Source organism: Atta colombica, unplaced genomic scaffold (genome assembly GCF_001594045.1).
Source record: "Atta colombica isolate Treedump-2 unplaced genomic scaffold, Acol1.0 scaffold105, whole genome shotgun sequence".
NCBI lineage: Eukaryota > Metazoa > Arthropoda > Insecta > Hymenoptera > Formicidae > Atta > Atta colombica.
The window spans coordinates 3,036,804-3,053,877 of NW_017259190.1; the positions used below are offsets into that span (position 1 = coordinate 3,036,804).

At 36.4% G+C, this 17,074-nt stretch overlaps 5 protein-coding genes across 7 annotated transcripts; 2 read left to right on the plus strand and 3 right to left on the minus strand.

The window, feature by feature from the left end:
* Positions 1-2,906: 2,906 nt before the first annotated feature.
* Positions 2,907-5,943, minus strand: LOC108689270 (protein crooked neck). Of its 2 annotated transcripts, none has more exons than XM_018195990.1 (3): positions 5,917-5,943; positions 5,364-5,831; positions 2,907-4,643 (listed from the first exon to the last, which is right to left on the minus strand). In XM_018195990.1, the coding sequence occupies exons 2-3, from the start codon at positions 5,736-5,738 to the stop codon at positions 3,000-3,002; spliced, it is 2,019 nt and encodes a 672-aa protein (XP_018051479.1). In that variant the 5' UTR covers positions 5,739-5,831; positions 5,917-5,943; the 3' UTR covers positions 2,907-2,999. The 2 variants fall into 2 exon arrangements, with proteins under 2 accessions (XP_018051479.1, XP_018051487.1); XM_018195998.1 differs by having other exon boundaries at positions 5,904-5,936.
* A 168-nt stretch (positions 5,944-6,111) lies between these two features.
* On the plus strand, positions 6,112-8,762 carry LOC108688758 (5-methylcytosine rRNA methyltransferase NSUN4). Of its 2 annotated transcripts, XM_018195139.1 has the most exons (9): positions 6,112-6,283; positions 6,509-6,691; positions 6,758-7,124; positions 7,231-7,413; positions 7,482-7,768; positions 7,838-7,962; positions 8,045-8,182; positions 8,262-8,409; positions 8,685-8,762. In XM_018195139.1, the coding sequence occupies exons 1-8, from the start codon at positions 6,185-6,187 to the stop codon at positions 8,401-8,403; spliced, it is 1,524 nt and encodes a 507-aa protein (XP_018050628.1). In that variant the 5' UTR covers positions 6,112-6,184; the 3' UTR covers positions 8,404-8,409; positions 8,685-8,762. The 2 variants fall into 2 exon arrangements, with proteins under 2 accessions (XP_018050628.1, XP_018050637.1); XM_018195148.1 differs by lacking the exon at positions 6,509-6,691.
* Positions 8,659-12,572, minus strand: LOC108688768 (putative inorganic phosphate cotransporter). The gene is made up of 9 exons (XM_018195162.1): positions 12,362-12,572; positions 10,846-11,087; positions 10,456-10,689; positions 10,298-10,385; positions 9,840-10,069; positions 9,613-9,753; positions 9,399-9,531; positions 8,991-9,232; positions 8,659-8,835 (listed from the first exon to the last, which is right to left on the minus strand). The coding sequence occupies exons 1-9, from the start codon at positions 12,381-12,383 to the stop codon at positions 8,659-8,661; spliced, it is 1,509 nt and encodes a 502-aa protein (XP_018050651.1). The 5' UTR covers positions 12,384-12,572.
* Positions 12,573-13,827: 1,255 nt separating this feature from the next.
* On the plus strand, positions 13,828-14,912 carry LOC108688476 (sperm flagellar protein 1-like). The gene is made up of 3 exons (XM_018194750.1): positions 13,828-14,000; positions 14,282-14,563; positions 14,632-14,912. The coding sequence occupies exons 1-3, from the start codon at positions 13,889-13,891 to the stop codon at positions 14,910-14,912; spliced, it is 675 nt and encodes a 224-aa protein (XP_018050239.1). The 5' UTR covers positions 13,828-13,888.
* A 123-nt stretch (positions 14,913-15,035) lies between these two features.
* Positions 15,036-16,098, minus strand: LOC108689544 (sm-like protein LSM3A). The gene is made up of 3 exons (XM_018196351.1): positions 15,774-16,098; positions 15,597-15,704; positions 15,036-15,446 (listed from the first exon to the last, which is right to left on the minus strand). The coding sequence occupies exons 1-3, from the start codon at positions 15,792-15,794 to the stop codon at positions 15,279-15,281; spliced, it is 297 nt and encodes a 98-aa protein (XP_018051840.1). The 5' UTR covers positions 15,795-16,098; the 3' UTR covers positions 15,036-15,278.
* Between the last annotated feature and the right edge of the window lie 976 nt (positions 16,099-17,074).

Sequence of the window (17,074 nt, forward strand, 5' to 3'; positions counted from 1 at the left end):
AGAGAGAGAGAGAGAGAGAGAGAGAGAGGAGGGAAGAGACGAAGAGTCAAAGAGCGGGACAGAGAGAAAGTCGCGCGACGAGAGAGGAGAGAGAGCGAGAAGTCAAAAGGAGGGAGAGAGGAGGAGGAGGAGGAGGCAAGAAGGAGAAAGGGAGGGTATGGTCGTTGTGAGCTCCTTACAGTGCATTGCCTTTACGAACCCCCCGAGTCCCGTCACACCCCGTGCCCTCCCCTCCACCCCTTCCTCCTATCTCTCTCCCTCGACAAATCGCGCACGACGTGCCTCTCATGAAGAGATCCACGAAACCAGCTTCGCCGTCGAGCGATTCGGGTCGTCGAGACTCATCGAGGGGGAAAGAGGGGAGGGGTGAGGGGGTGGGAGGGCGAGGGGAAGGATTCAGGGAAGTCACACGCACACATCTCGCGTGTCGACGACGGGGTGCCCTGGTATATACCCCGTTTGTTTTCGTGCCGATGGTGGCGAAACTATCCTCTTCTTATGAGAAGGTAGAGAGTTGGAGACCAATGATATTCTCATCTAGTTTCTCGTTGTCGTCGATGAGTCTAGCGAAGACTCTCACCGTTGTGGTTGATCGTTTCGAGGGTTACGGGGTTATCAAACGTTTGTTCAAGCGAGATCGAGAAGAAAGTCGCGGAGAGAAAGAAAGAAATCGCAGTCGGAGATTGCAGCTCCATAATCTCCGTACAAATATCTGAATATATGTATTTGACCGAATATATGAAATTAATTTGATCATTACTCAATTTATGAAACTATCTCCGCACACATCTAAATTTCGCATCTAAGTGTCGCTTTACACTTGGAAATTAAAATTTGATCAATCAGAAAATGATAATTTTAATCCGTTTCGTCCTGATTGGCTAAGTTCTAATCCTCAATTCGCAATCCTAAGGGCCATAAATAAAAATTTAAGCAGTAAAGTGTAAACAATAGCAAAGCCAACATTAATTTTCTTAAGAGTTGCGCACAATCAGAAAAATTTCAAAAACTGTGCATTCCACATTACATGATTTCTGATGAAATTGAAATATCTTATTTTCTGCTCCGTCTTCCTTTGATTGTGTGCAGCCCCTTGCTTACATTTTATTGCTTAAGTTTTTGTGCCATGGTCCTCAACTCAAGGAATACAATTTTATCCCAAATGCCTATCAACGTCTTAATCAACATCAATAAATTGTTCTAATCTCTAATACATAAACATGAGAGAGTTTAACTCTACTTCGGTGATTCCTGAATCCACTTCATGGATTCTCCAACAAGGAAATACATCTTGAACTGGTACCACGAATCCTCCGATTCTCGATTCGTGCGTAACCCTCCTGAAACTCGGCTCTCGGCGAGTAGATGTAGAGAAATCGGGCGACTCTGCTCTCTCGCGACGACGCTCAAGTCTCGACAAAGCGGCAAAGCAGCAAGGCGCCCCGCGCGTCTAAAATAGGCGCGCTAACGCGCAGGGACTTTCGAAACAGCCACGTTTCACATGCCGCCCGCCTCCGCGCTGGGAGGGAGACTCGGATGTGACCTCGCTCTGCGCACCCTCCCCCCTTAACCCTTTCACCCCGACTCCCGCGTGCTCGCGCTCGCCTGCGCGCGCGACCATGTCGCGACAAATACGTCGCTTCCTTGTCGCGTCAGCGTTTGATAACAACGCGCGGATGGCGTATTTACCTGTTCTGTTTCCTGGCTAGCCGCGATAGGCGAACCGCGTAGAGTTCCATTTGGGAGTTAGGAACTCGTCACTCGGGGGATCGATGGAGGGACGGATAGGGAGAAGGAAGACGGGGAAATCTTGTAATAGAAACTTGAGAGTCATTCGTGCTATTTATAGCCTTTTCGAGGTAGTCCGATAAGGGAAGATCTTTAGACATGTTTATAATGAATAGCGGTTGACGAGATTATTGTGATGTCTCGCGCGAGATGCGCAGGTGTGAACGACCTGACTAGGAAATTAGGAAACGCAGTTTGCTTTTCGTAGTTAGTGCTTCCCTACTTTCGAGTTTTCTTGAGAAGGGAAGAGAAGGGGCAACCACCTTATTTCTGCTGTTACGTTTCTTCCCTGTCCTAAATTTGGCGTTTTGCGTGGATATCGCAATTTTCTATATCGCGATATTAAGTTCGATTTGTCGACAATAGCTATCGGGGATATGGCACGTAAGAGCAATCAAAGTACGTGGAATAATGGAGCAGACAATAGAAACGCAAATAGCTCCCGCTATTACGCGACGCGACGAGCCGTCCGCGGAATCGAAAGGATAAACAAAAACGACGCGGGTAGCACGGGTAGTACCGTAACTCATGGATTCGTTCGTTCGCTTTTCTACCTGCGTGTTCGCGCGATTCACGCCCTTCTCTTCCTGTGCTGCCGCCGTCCCACCCTGTCCCTCCTCGCTCATACGCTAACGGTGAATCGCAATACGATATCACCGGCGAGAGGAGAGACTCGGAGAATCCACGAGGTCTACGAATTGCGACAATATCACGGGTGTCATCTATGGGCAGTAATTAGCTTCTTTTGAACCGCCAAATACAAGAGATAGACAGCCTACGCCATCTAGTGACGAACAGTAAAATCAATTTGCGCGAGTCATACAATGTTCTCATATTTGCGTTAATCAAAATACATTCGATATTATTTTGTATATATACTTTTGCTAAAATGTCCTTTACTACATTATATTATTTTTTGACTGTCTTTGAACAAAATGTATATATTTTACACTTATTTATATAAATTAAAATAAATTTTATACAAAACTATTTACATAAACGTACAAATGTTTTTCTCATGATAGTAAAATATTACAGTTTATATGTACATAAAGATAAACAATCCATTTGTCACACGCTCTCATTTCATCTACAGTATAATATAAAATATGCGCGACTTTTACAGTTATAAAATTTTAGAGAATTTTCTTAATCTCAAATCTTTTTAAAATATATGTTGCCCTTTTTTATCATAGTGAAATTTAACTATCTCAAGACTGAGATTGCTCACTTTGCTTTTTCCACGCTTTCGCGGAAGCCAAGAATTTAAGATTTGGCCTCTGCGACTCATCCTCTGGAAATACGAAATCGAAGACTTCCTCCCAACCGTCGTCGCTTCCATCTTCGCCTACGACGCGCCTCTTCTTCTTCACTCTACGCGGCATCTTCTCCATGATCTTCGCGAGAGTTTCAGGAGTGCCTTTCTCGCTTTCAAAGTCCTTCCAAGCTTCCAACAATAACACCCGACTCTCGGTATCGCCATTAGCTCTTAGAGCGTCGTTTCCGCGCTCAAAGATAGATCTCGCCAAAATGACATTATCGGGACTATCCTCCAATTGCGGATTTAACAGTTCAAACTTTGCGTACGCTATCCAAACTTTAACGTGCAATGTACGCTCCAACAGTCGTTCAAACAGCTGCCGAGCGTTCTCCGTCTCATCCTGAGCGATCTCAAAATCGATGTACGATTTCCATAATAGCTCTGGCATGTCCAGTCTTGGCCGCGCGACAGCGAATTCATATATCGACCGAGCGCGAGCAAACTCGCCTAGTCGTGTTTCCAGTTCAGCAAATCGCATCCACGTGGTACAATTCTCCGGTCCGAACTCGATGAACTTTTCGTATAATTTGCGACACCGATCGAACTCCACCAGCTGTATCTCGAGGTCGATATAGCCCCGATAAAGCTTATCTGTTGGGCATATTCCCAGCGCTAGACCCAGTGTCTTTCTCGTCTTCGTCAAATCCTTCTGTCGTATTTCAAAGTACGCATAAAGCAGCCAGATCTTTGAGAAGGTGAACCGCTTGTGTGGTATGAGCTCCAAGCACACTTTATATACCTGTCGACATCGTTCGATATCTTTGGCCTCCAGTTCCTCGAAGAGAGCGTACTTGATCCATAAATATATGTATCTTCGCCAGAATTGCTTCTCCTTGGTAGGCGGCACATTGGCGATCGCTCGCTCATACGTCTCGCGGATCACGTCGACGTTACTCTCTGACTCCACCAATCTTAGATAGTCGAACCATGCGTCGTAATTCGAAGGATTCTCTTTAATCTCCTGTTCATATTGATGCTTCCGTTTGCTGACTATCACATCCTCGATGCCCGAGCGATCACCGTATTTTTTCTCATGGATAGTGTATGCTTTATAGATTTCCTGAGTATTGCTCTTCGGTATGTGCTCCAACGCATATTTATAGATTATGCGGGCTCGATCGTGCTCTCGTTGACCCTCTTCGAATTTTGCAAACGCCAGGAACAACTTCTCGTCCAGACCCTCGTCACCATAAAAGTTGACAGCGCGTTCGTAAACAGCGCGTGCGCCCTTGATAAATCCATACGATTCCTCAAAGCGAGCGTACTTTATCCAGTGTTTCACATCAGGATGAACCATGACGAATCGCTCGTAGATTTGTCGCGCACGATCGATCTCTTTATAACGCAACTCGAACTTGATATACGTCTGCCAGGCCTGCTCGTCCGGTTCCCATTCCATCCACCGTTCAAACACCTGACGCGCACCTGCAATGTTCTCCAGCGTCTCCTCCATATATGTGTACTTGTACCAGAACTGATTGGCACGCGGCAGCAAGGTGACCGCTCTATCCCAGAGATTTCTGGCGTGATTCACCTATCAATATTAATATATTAAAGGTTCTGACATATATATATAAATCAAGTAAAAAGTTAATACCATACAAACTAACACTGGCTAGTCGTATGTATAACTTTAAAACATTACAAAAATTTATACAAATATAAAAATAATTCTGCATAATTAGATCTGTTTTCTGTGACTGATTATCTTCTGTGAATTAGGTTCCAAAATTCACTGCTAGCGCTGAAAATCTACAATTCACATTACGTACATTATGTATATTATACATTTTCAGCACTAGCAGTGAATTTTAAAACATAGCCTTTGTATACACTTTTGAAACTTAAAGTGAGATAAGTATATGTTTGATATTTGACAAAAGCAATGAAGAGAATTCTAGTGTAGCTTAGTTCTAGTGTAGCAAGAATGAAAAACAAATCTATTACGTAAAATTTGGATCTTATGTACTAAATTGTTCTTTGACATGGTGCACTTTATTTGATTCCACATAAACGCTGCGATATCCTAATTATGGATGTTTTTAGATGTATTAAACATTTTTTTGCTTATTCCTAGAACATATACACAATGTATATTTTCAGGATTTTAAAAGGTATCTTCTAAAGTTAACAAGTCCAATGTGGATTGATAAAAAATGATGAATATCAAATATTTAAATAATAAAAGTATTATATATAGTGTATTATATTACAATGATAAGAATGCAAGAATAATAGAATGATTTATAATCACCTGCCGATTACGCATCTCCATCTCAGTGTATTTGAGCCACAGCGCTATGTTTCGGTGATCCACCTCGAGCGCCCGCTCATAAATGGATCTCGCTCGCTGTATCTGCTTCTGGCTTTCCTCCCATTGCGCATACTTCATCCAGTTGGTGATGATCATGCGGTTCTTACGAATAATGTCTTCGAATGCCTTACGCTTGCGATGCTGGTAATCCGCGAGCTCGTGCGGGTCCGAGATCTTCTGCTTCGGCGGCGGCGGCAGGATCTCCAGGTCGCGCTCTTTCGCCTCGCGTAGTAGCTGCTCCGCGGTGATCTGTATCTCCGCAGGCGCCTTGTTCTTCACCTTCGCTACCTTCGGCATCTTCTGCGACTTCTCCATGATGGACTAGGTTAGAAGGATTCTACTTGGTATTGCGGCTTCTTCAGCTTCCTCTTAGTTTATTATTGTATATGATATGCTGCGCTATTTTCACTGTAACACAGAATACACGATTCTTACAAGCTATAAATTACTCGAAACCGCGAGAAATTGTAAATGACATACACGACGCTCTCACCTTCCCTCCGAATTGCTCCGAATGTTGTGAACCAGGATTATAGATTTTCTAGACCATTTGCCATTTATTATGTATCTGAAGTATTGTCTGATTGGCTGTCGTAGATTGACGGACTTATGATTGGTTGCATTATTACACCGCCATCTTTTATACTGCACTTTTTTACTGTTCCTCTTTCCTTCTTGTCCTGTAAAGTTAAAGTTAGAATGAAACTTTATGCTGAAACAGGCGAGAGCCTGTGATTTAAATAATAGGATACAAATTTATTATGAAAAAAATGACACGTTTATTTAACAGACAGGCGATTAAAGATCTGGCTAAGATGCAGCTAGATGTAGCTAGATATGGAAATAAAGCGGATCATTGGGTAAGTGCTTTGTATTATATTTCACAGGCTTTATAATCTCGTATTGCTATATCTTATAAATTTATTGTTATAATTTTATATTAATAATTTTATATTAATTTTTATTTGTTTATACATATTTTTAAAAATATTTATAACTAATTGCCGTCCGATTGCAAATAAAAAATATAAACATTTGTAAAATTCTAGATATAATATCTATTTAATTCTTTTTTTTTTATTAAGTCTGTGATTAAAAAGAAAAAGACACACATGGACAAAGCACTGAAACATTTTGATGAGTTCTATGGTGATGTCTATGGAAAGTCATGGGAAAGTATAAGAACTGCGTTATTGATAGAAGAGCACAAATATATGGCTGTTGTAAATTCTTTCAGTGATATAGACAGAATAAAGTCAGAGTTAGAGGTATATTTGCGTAATAAAAGGTTTGAAAATATTACAATTTTTGTTAACATTCAGTCTTCTTTTTAGTCCCACGGTGCTATGAATCTAAAAACAATTTATGAAATCTATAAAGAACATATCGATGAAAATCCACTTAAAGCTAATAAAACAAAGAACAAGCAAACAAAAAATCGAATAAAATCACTAATTTCTGATGCTGAGGTGTCAACAGTGCAGTCACATTATCCTATAGATTATGTATCACCGCCTATATCTCTAAGTACAAGTAATGAAACTGAAGATATAGTAATAGAGAATCAAGGGTTGCAACCTGTTGAAATGAAACCTATTGAATCAGATTTGAATAAAATTGCCTTAGACGAAAATCGAATCATACAGCCCAATGCTGGCTTGAGTGGATTATATGAATTTGTACCAGCTACAAAAATTAAAGGTAATTGATATTGCAAAATTATAGAAATACAAGTATTAGCTGTGAAGAAATGTCATTGTAATTTAATATATAATTTTATATCATTTTTTTATATCATTTTTTTCAGGTATGGAGGATTGGGTATTGGAATCACAGCACTATGGTTATTACAAAGAGGGTGCAAATGTTTTGGTGAATATCGAAAAGGAGGTTTTATTAACGTTTCCGCAATATCTCAACATTTATACATTTGAGGAAAATAATGATAGCAGATTCCCATCCCCAAAGAAAGGATCAACTGGCGTTTTAGGTTGGTTTAACTTTAATTAATTGAGATTTAATTCTATAAATATAAAATATTACAATTACGTTATACAGATTATTATCTTCTGGATGGTGCCTCTGTGTTACCAGTATTGGCTTTAGACTTGCAACCTGGTGACGCTGTGCTAGATATGTGTGCGGCGCCAGGAGGAAAGACCCTAAGCATTCTTCAGACACTCATGCCGAATATAATGATAGCTAATGATATCCAAAAGTCTCGAGTGAACAGAATTAATAAAGTCATAAATCAATATGTAGCTGGCATTGGCCAATGGGAGAACAGATTATGTGTGACAGAGCGAGATGCGAGATTTATTGACGACAAAGATATATATAATAAGGTAATACAGAAAAGATATGCACAAAAAATTAATTTTTTCAGAAAAATTTTTGTAATTATTTTTTTACAGATTTTGGTGGATGTGCCGTGTACTACGGACAGATACGTTTTACACTCGGAAGAAAATAATATCTTTAAACCACAAAGAATACAAGAAAGATTAAAAATTCCAGAATTGCAAGCAGCCATTTTAACGTATGTACAAAATTCGATACTTTATCATAAATATGTTTCCTTATTCTTCTCTATAGATATATTAGATACCTGTCTGTTACAGTAATGCATTGAAAATAATATCAGTTGGTGGAACGGTTGTGTATTCTACTTGTTCCCTCAGTCCTATTCAAAATGATGGTGTTGTCAGCATGGCGCTGAAAAAGGTCTGGGAAGAAACCAATTCTATTTTGATTATAAAGTAAGTATTTTTTCATATATGCAACAATACATTGTTATCTAACATCATTTTATATTAATGATACTCTTTGCTGAGATAGAGATATGAGCGAAGCGCTGAGTCCATTGAAATGCCTTTATAAATTTGGCAATTTTGGATTAAAATACGGCCATATCGCCATTCCTACACTTCAAAACAATTGGGGCCCCATGTACTTTTGTAAAATAGTACGAACACGGTAATAATAGGTGAGTGTGTGCAAATAAGACCTATATATATAGAGATATCATAGACTTTATTATATAATAAATATCTTTTATATATTTATATGTAACAAAATAAATACTTGTTATAATATTATGCAACTTATACAAAACTGTCAAATATTAACTGGACTTATCTCGTAGATAAAATGCGCAGACTATTGAAATATTACGTAAAAATTATTTACGATAAAACATAAATAATTAATTATAAATTAAGCCATGATATATTTTTTATCTTGTGTTATTCCTCCTTAAAGGTAATGTCTGATCGTTCGCTTCCTCATCAGATGCTTCAATCTGGTTCCAAGATTGTTCGTTACCACTTCCAAAGATAGTGTAAACCAATATCTCGATTATGTATAGAATAATCGTTACGAGGAATACGATCCTCCACGCCTCTATAGTTTGCTGTAAATAATAAAAAAACAAAGTACACCGATATATTCAACGTCATCAACAAAGTAAAAAAAATGATTTAAGGACTTTTTATTCCTTTGGAAATAATTTGGTCTCGTCTTCTTTCCACCTTGAAACTTTAAAATTCTTTTTGCCATATTACTTACGTTTCCATGAGTCAATTGTCCTACGAATACTGGTACAACGAAACCGGGTATGGTGGCGACGAAATTCGTTATTGCTACCAGACTACCAGCAAAGTTCGGTGCAATGTCTATATGGTTAGCCAGGAAACCAGAGTACATTCCGCCGATACAAGTCACCGCGATCGTCATCAACACGACTGCTTTTGTGCGATCGCACCCGATGTATGATACTTGTATTAAGCATAGCATGGGTACAAGCGAAGCTGCAACAATTTTAAATTTAATTAAATTGAATGCATTTAAAAATAATGAAAATAGTTATATCAGATCCAAAAATACATGTATTGTTTACATGTAACGCAAATAGTTTAACTAATTTAAAGTCGAATTTTTAAACATTTGATTAATTAATTAATTATTAAAACGTACCAAAAAGAGTACCAATTTTTCTTGATATTGTCACTGTAATAAAACCTTTTTTCTGCAGGATGGCTAATACTTCACTGAGAATCATGGTGAAGAGCCACATGCAAAAAAACGGAATGGACGATAAACCTGTATTCTAATATAATATAGCATAAACAAATTAATTTATGATATGTTAAATCGCATGTATTAAAGCAAATTTTAAAGCAGTTCTTACCGAGCTCATATTGAATTTCAAGATTTGATTCATAAAGGTAGGCAATTCGATCAGCAACATGTACCAGCCAAAATTACTACAAAAATGAGCAACCAGGATTGCTATGAATGGTTTGGAACGAAATACTTGTAGCCATGGAATCTGCAATAAATGTGGATGGATAAAAAAATGAAGAATTTTTTGATCTAACGTGAGAATTAAACTTTTTAATTTAATTCTCAACGTACCGCTTTGGGAATATTCTTCTTATGTCCTCCCAAAGACATGACGATGTAGTTTTTTTCCTCTTGAGTAATAAATCTCGTTTGTTCTTCCGGAGAATCCGCTATCATCAGCCACCAAATAGTGCACCAAATCAAGCAAAGTGCGCCTTCAATATAGAAGATGGATTCCCAACCAAGATTTACAGCCAACAAGCCGGTTAGTAAAATGGAAATCACAGTGCCGAGTGCCGTTCCTAAAAAATTGATTCTTTTAAAGAAAATTTTACGACGCGTTTGAAAAAATTCCAGATATCAAATATATTTATATTATCGTGATTTTTATTTGAATCTTAAAAAAGAAACTCAATTTTTGCGTTATAATTACAGACCACGAAAGAATCGTAGAATCATGATTCTGAAAGATTTTGGTATATATTTGCTAAAACTTCGTCAAAGACGTCTTCTATAATTTTTCGTCTTACCTGCATACACGATCGAGGCGATGACATTTCTTTCATGTGGCGGCGCCCACTTGGCGATCATCACGTGCATAGCGGGGAATGATACACCCTGTAATTCAAGTGCTCGAAGTTATAATCATATTAAAATATCAAGTCTGTTAACATAAGTCGTTACTGACACCACCGATTCCCTGAAGAAATCTCATAGCTATGAAGAGCCAGTAATGCATACGAGCAGCAATAGGCGTTAGTATGGATGCAACGAGATTCAACAGAACCGATCCATTCATCAGCCACTTAGCTGACCAGAGTTCTGCTAATCTTCCACCCGGCAACATAGACACTATGTAGCCCCAGAAATAGGAAGATAGAATGAGGCCTTGAATAAATTCGTTCCATACGAATGGACCGTCCTAAAAAGATACGGTAATAGTTAGCAAAATATTCTTTTTTGATTTTCTTTTTTTATTATCTTTTTTTTATTTTATTTTTAAAATACTGAAGTCTTTTTGTCAAAGCTATGGCATAGGAATTGCTTGTGAATCTTTTTTTTACAGTAAGATCATCACCTCATTTTTGATCGTCGTGACATCTGAGATATCATCGAATGGGCAAATGTTCGTTAGCGTGATATTGTTAGTTTCTGAATCATTTGACGTAGATAATTTGATGTGTGATTTAATCGCTGTATGATTCACCATAGCGACGATAGCCACACTGGCATTGACTTTAAAACCATAAAGAATAGCGAGGCCGATCGATCCCATTACGGCCATCAGATATCGAAACGGACATGCCGTTCTGTTTTCTCCTATAATTAGAAATAAATATTATAATCAGATGTTTTTTTTAGTATAAAATTAATCAAAGGGAATTATCTTTATATATCGTAATTCTTTAGTGTTATACAGATATTTTACTAACTTCAAATTTTAAATTTCTATCTTATTTTTTATGACGAAAGTTAAAATAGTATTTAATTAATTTAATTTAACTTATCTTTTATCATCCGATTTATCGCGACGTGAAATGATGCCTGATTGTCAGGACAATTATACTCGTGAATCGTATTCGAATTCTTACTTTTTTACAAATATGTGATAAGTTGTACATAGCATTTGTCATCTACTTAATAAGTCGTAAATAATTTTTCTTTTGTCACGACAAAATTATGATGCTTGCACATTTGGTTGCTTAAATTAATATATTTTTAGATGCACGAGAATTGTTTTTATAATGAAGGAACGAAAACAAGTTTTGTAAATTGAAACAATTTTCTATTCGCGGGCGAAATGTTCTTCAATTTTTTCAAATGTTCTTCAAGAAATGAATTTTCCGTTTCTGGCTTGACGTGAAATCGATTTTGTATGTTCAAAAGCGTACCAAGAGATTATTTTAAGAACGAGAATTTGCGGCGTGCTGACATACAGTGGGCCGTCACTTTGAACAACACAATGTCATCCTGATGCAACTCTTAGTTTTTATGACGATCTCGAAGTCTTCTATCTACACACGCGAAATTAAATGTATATATTATTTGATTTTAATTATATCTCGCAAATTTTTGCAACTCCGAGATGAAAATTTGTATATTGTTGTATACATGTTGAATGCATGTGATAAGGACTAATTATCAGCACTTGCACAGCATTGCGTCCGGTTGCGTCGTAATGCATTCACACATATTGCACATTAGCTGGAAATCAATTTTCAATCAATAAAATTAATCAAAATTCTATGCGTCTCGCGAAAATCGATCTGGAATAGAGAATGCGGCAAGGTCATGGAAGGTGACTCAATCTAGAGCTATCTTGAGTATTTTTTGAACAATTAAATGATGCAATTTTTATACATATGTAATTAGAGTTTAAGAAATCTAATTTAAGAAATGATTAAAAATTTTTTGGTAATTAAAAATTTTTTAACAAAAATTAATAATATATATAAAATATCTTCAGCTTTTCTGAATGATTTTTTTTTATTACATTATTAATTTTTTCCTTCTAATATTTTATCATTCTAAAGTACATTTGTAAGATTAGAAAAATCCTGATCTTTCTAAGAGCCAGAAGAATCGTTGCTTACCAGTAGTATTTTCTATGGCCATCGTATTAAGGAACGTATCTTCCACAATACCCAGAGGATTCCAACGAAGATGTATCGCAGAAAAAGTAATTAATCACGTTTCTTCAATATTCTCTGTACTCCTATTCAATTTTATACTGTCGCAGAGTTTTCTTCTTCTCGAGTGAACTTATTCTGGTGTCTACCGGATCACTTCCGGCTCGTCACGGGAGTAGCGTGCCACTGATGTAAAGCGACACGGTAAAGCTGAGAAATTCTTGGAGCAACTCCGGTTTGGTCTCCGGAGGGATGCGGAGCGTGCGCCTCTTCTATAAACGCCCGCCGCACGTACGCATGTACGTGAGTGCGTGAGTGCGTGAGAAGGAAGGATCACACGAAATACAAGAGGCCAATGCCTCGTACTCTCATCTCAGTCATTGACTTTGGCGGCCGGCGTGCAGATAAAGGGCAAAGGGTGAGCGGTTGCGTCACCTGCCTCTACATTTCGCGAGTAATGTCCATTTCTACCAATGTATAGATTAACTTTCTAATCTCAGTTTGACTTACTTTTGATCTTTTTCTACACACAAAAAAATATTGTGCGCAAATAATAATTACTTGTTTCAAGTATTTTAAAAGTTCATAATATCATAAGTTCATCAAAAATATCAAAATGTATTCTGAATCCTAGTAAGTTTAATATATATTTCAATCAAGATTAAAGTTAAAACATGATAATGAGTTTTTCTAAAATTTGTAATAAGTACATATATTTTAAGATTATTATTATAAAAAATATTCTTAAAAATAAAACTGTTACTTAAAAAAATAAATTGAATAATCACTTTTCTTAGGAAAACGATATTTTCTGTGTAGTTATTAGAAAAAGATATATGAAGAAGAAGATAGAAAAAGATAAATTATCTCGAAATTAAAGTGAATCTACATTGAAATGAGCTTAAGTAATGATTATTAATCGACTCGAAAAGTCGATTAATAATCATTACTTTTATCACTCAACAACTATACAGCTCAGATCATTTTAGCAATATTACAGCAACATTTGCAACGTTTCTATAATATTGAAGTAATATTACAATGTTGCAAATTTCTATGCTTCTGTATGTGAAATTAATGATAAAATAATTAATATTAAAATACTCAAGAGAAATGAATTTAAAAAATTTATGAATACAATAACGATAGTTATTATTATTAGAGAGAAGTTTGAAAATTCTTTCTAAACTCGAGATTTCTATTTTGATTTTACTTCATTGGATTCTCCTTGGCCTACCGTGTACTTGTTTTTAAAATCGCTCATGTTCTCCATACTGACCGTAAAATTTGTTTATTTGAACGAACCTGAAGCTAGGCTCGAGCGAACATCGAGCATGTAAGATAAAAAAAATGTCGACCGCGTTTACAAATTTTTAATATACGTAACAGAGATTTTCTTTCTCTCTCCTTCTTTTTCTCATATTCGTTATCACCACGTGAGCTCATGATCTCGTTAGTGTGTGGGTCGCCAAAAGCGTCGCAAAAGTGAACATGAGCGCAAACTCGGAGGCCGGTGATCATCTCGACGAAATCTACGATTGGATCGATCAAATTAAGTTTTCCAGGCCCAAAAGAAACATAGCCAGAGATTTTTCCGATGGAGGTAACGAAAAAGCATGATCTCTATATAATTTCATATATATAAATCCATTTGTCAATTCTTCTCCCGCGAAAGGTCGATGATCTCCCAAGATTAGGTTTACTTTTTTATAACTGAACTTTTATAGCTAATATACACTCTTTGTATTTAAAGTGAAATAGATATATGTTCGATATTTGGCAAAAGCAAGAAATTTTAATGCAGCCTAGCGCAGTAATAAAAAAAAACTTATTTCCTTCAGGAATAACATTACAGAAAATTTAATCGCTATGTTTAAATTTCAGTGTTGATGGCAGAGCTATTGAAACGCTATTACCCTAAGTACGTAGACGTGCATAATTATGTCGCTGGCAACAGCATTGCGAAGAAGACTGACAATTGGAGCACACTGAATCGCAAAGTGCTGTCGAAAATCGACATGAGACTGGGGAAGGAGACGATTAATCAGCTGGCGAGTTCTCAACCAGGCGTCATCGAGAAAGTCCTCACCGATCTACGAGTCAAGATCTTGAAGGACTCAGAAAGAGATAAAGAGTTATTATACTTTAATCACGAAGACAGTAAAGGTAGCTATTTAATTGTAACAAATTATCTTTAGATTCTCCTTTCCTCGAATCATTTTTAATTTTTACAGATAATATAGAAACAATAAAGTCAATGCTAAATCCTGACGAGTTAGCGAACAAGACGGTCCCTCGGCACATTTTCACTCGTCTGAAGCAGGAGCTGCAGGAGAAAAATGACACTATCTCTACATTGCAGCAGAAGATCTCGCATCTAGAAAGCATAATGAAGCTGAAGGACCAACGGATCGACGACCTCACATTGCAGATCACAAAGCAGCCTGTTGAACGAAACGTTGCTATGTCTCACATTACCGATAATGGAATCTCGAAACGTGTTTCCAAGTCATAATAAAACTTGTCATAATAAAACTTGTCAAGAAATGTATCATGTGCTCTCCGATTGTAGCTTTTATATAACAACATATAGCTTCTTTTTTTTTTTAACATATGTATCATGTATAAAAGAATACACTTTTTATTATCTAGTTGGGCCATTCATGTAATCTTACAATATTATACATGAAATTATAGAATATTATACTATGTATAGTATAACTGAATTAAATAGAACAGCATCATGAAATCTTTTTTGATCTTTCAGGTGCCCAGCTTAGGTCCTATAAATCTTTTGGACATTTTAACAAAACAGAATCCCATAGAAATTATGCAGAAAATATTGATAGTTTCACACACGAAATGTTGCATCACACTGATTTTATGTGGGTGGAGATACCAGAATGACACCGTCGCCGCGTACAAATAGCATCTGGATAGTTCTCTTTTTCTGGCGATAGATCTCCTCGTATGTTTCCTCGTCGATCTCCACTATGTTTATGATCTCTTCCACATCACCCAGCACCATGTTCAAGTGTTGGTCGAAGGCCTGAAATTACATTGAAATGTAAGAATCGTTTTATAAACAATAGAAACAAAGACTTATTATTCCTTCTTAGCTGTATTTTTCTTTCGTTCTATTTTGAATCAACCAATAATTTCAATTAGACCCAGTAAAAAGTAATGGAAAGTTCCTTACATGTAGCTTTCCTCGGAGTTCTCTCTCGTTTCTCATCTTTACATAAATCCGCTCCTCCAGGCTTAGCTTTATGAGATCCAGTGGTTCCTTCACATCTATTGGTGGCAACTATTTTGGAGCAACATCCAGGATTATTTACAGACAAGTATTTGCAATCTATGTGGACTCAAAACTTACCTGCTCTGATTCCTCAACCATAGCGAGTTTCTTAAATTTCTTGTGACAATTGCGTAATAATAGGCAATCAACAATGCAATCGAGGATCGAATTAATGTGTAGAATTTAAATATCTCGTAATTGACGTATTATAAGAGGTTATAGGTTACCGTCTACCATCATAGAAGCAGAATATAACTGAATTGCGTGTCGGTGTTTAGAGAAGGAAGTGGAAGCAGGCGCCATATTGTTATTTCCCAATTTTTGCAATTTAACACTTAATTAAAAAGAACATCTTTTCACCTAATATAATTTCATTCTGTCTTTATCACTCATTACTTGCGACACTAACAGTAAAGGCAGCCTAAATTTTTTTATTATCGATAATAAAAAAATTGGGCCTGATGGGCCCGATGATAAATGAAGAGCGATGACATTATCGACCATTTAATTGTACTGAGCATTCAGAATAATGTGAGCAGCAGACAGCAGACATGTTCAAGATCGAGATATAAAACGTCATAAAGGTTTTTTTTAGTGTCTTATGATAAAATGTAAAGTGGCTCAAAATAGTGACGAATAAAAAAATAAGATATAGTTTAAAGAATAGAATATTATTGCGTTTAAAAGAAATTTCTTAAAAAAACCAAAAGGAATTACAAGAATCAGCATTATATTATGTGAGAAAAAGTTCGTGGCGGTTTTTTTAATGCCATCTAACGGGAAAAACGCCACGAACTTTTTCCCACACCTAATAAATATATACACACATATTTCATCAAATTTCTACATCTACAAATTACATTTTAATTATAGAATACTTATAATTATTACAGAAGAATATATATTAGTTACAACTTTCAAAAATAAAAATAGAATCATATAATTAGCATCAAGAAACGCTTCTTATGATTATTATTTTTTTTTATGATTATTGTAGTAGCAGATTACACTAAGGCTAAATTTTTGTTATTAAAAAGTTCACCTTTCATTTATTTAATCTAGTCAGATTTATTCTTTTTAGCGTATCATCCAAATTAGAAAAATAAAGTGCATCATTCAAATTTGTTTTGAATTATATTGCCATAAGTTCTGTAAATAATTAATAAAGGATCGTTAAATCAATTTCCTACAATTGATTTATATATTTAAAAAACGAAATTACGATCTTATTATATAAATTACCTGAATAATTCTCGTAAATTTTTATGCAAATCTTTTATTTCCTGTAATATATTTACAAATTCGGCTTGCAACTGATTTATCTGAGCTTTAATAGTGACATCGCTAACAGTCATGAGATTGTGACAATGGATTTGATT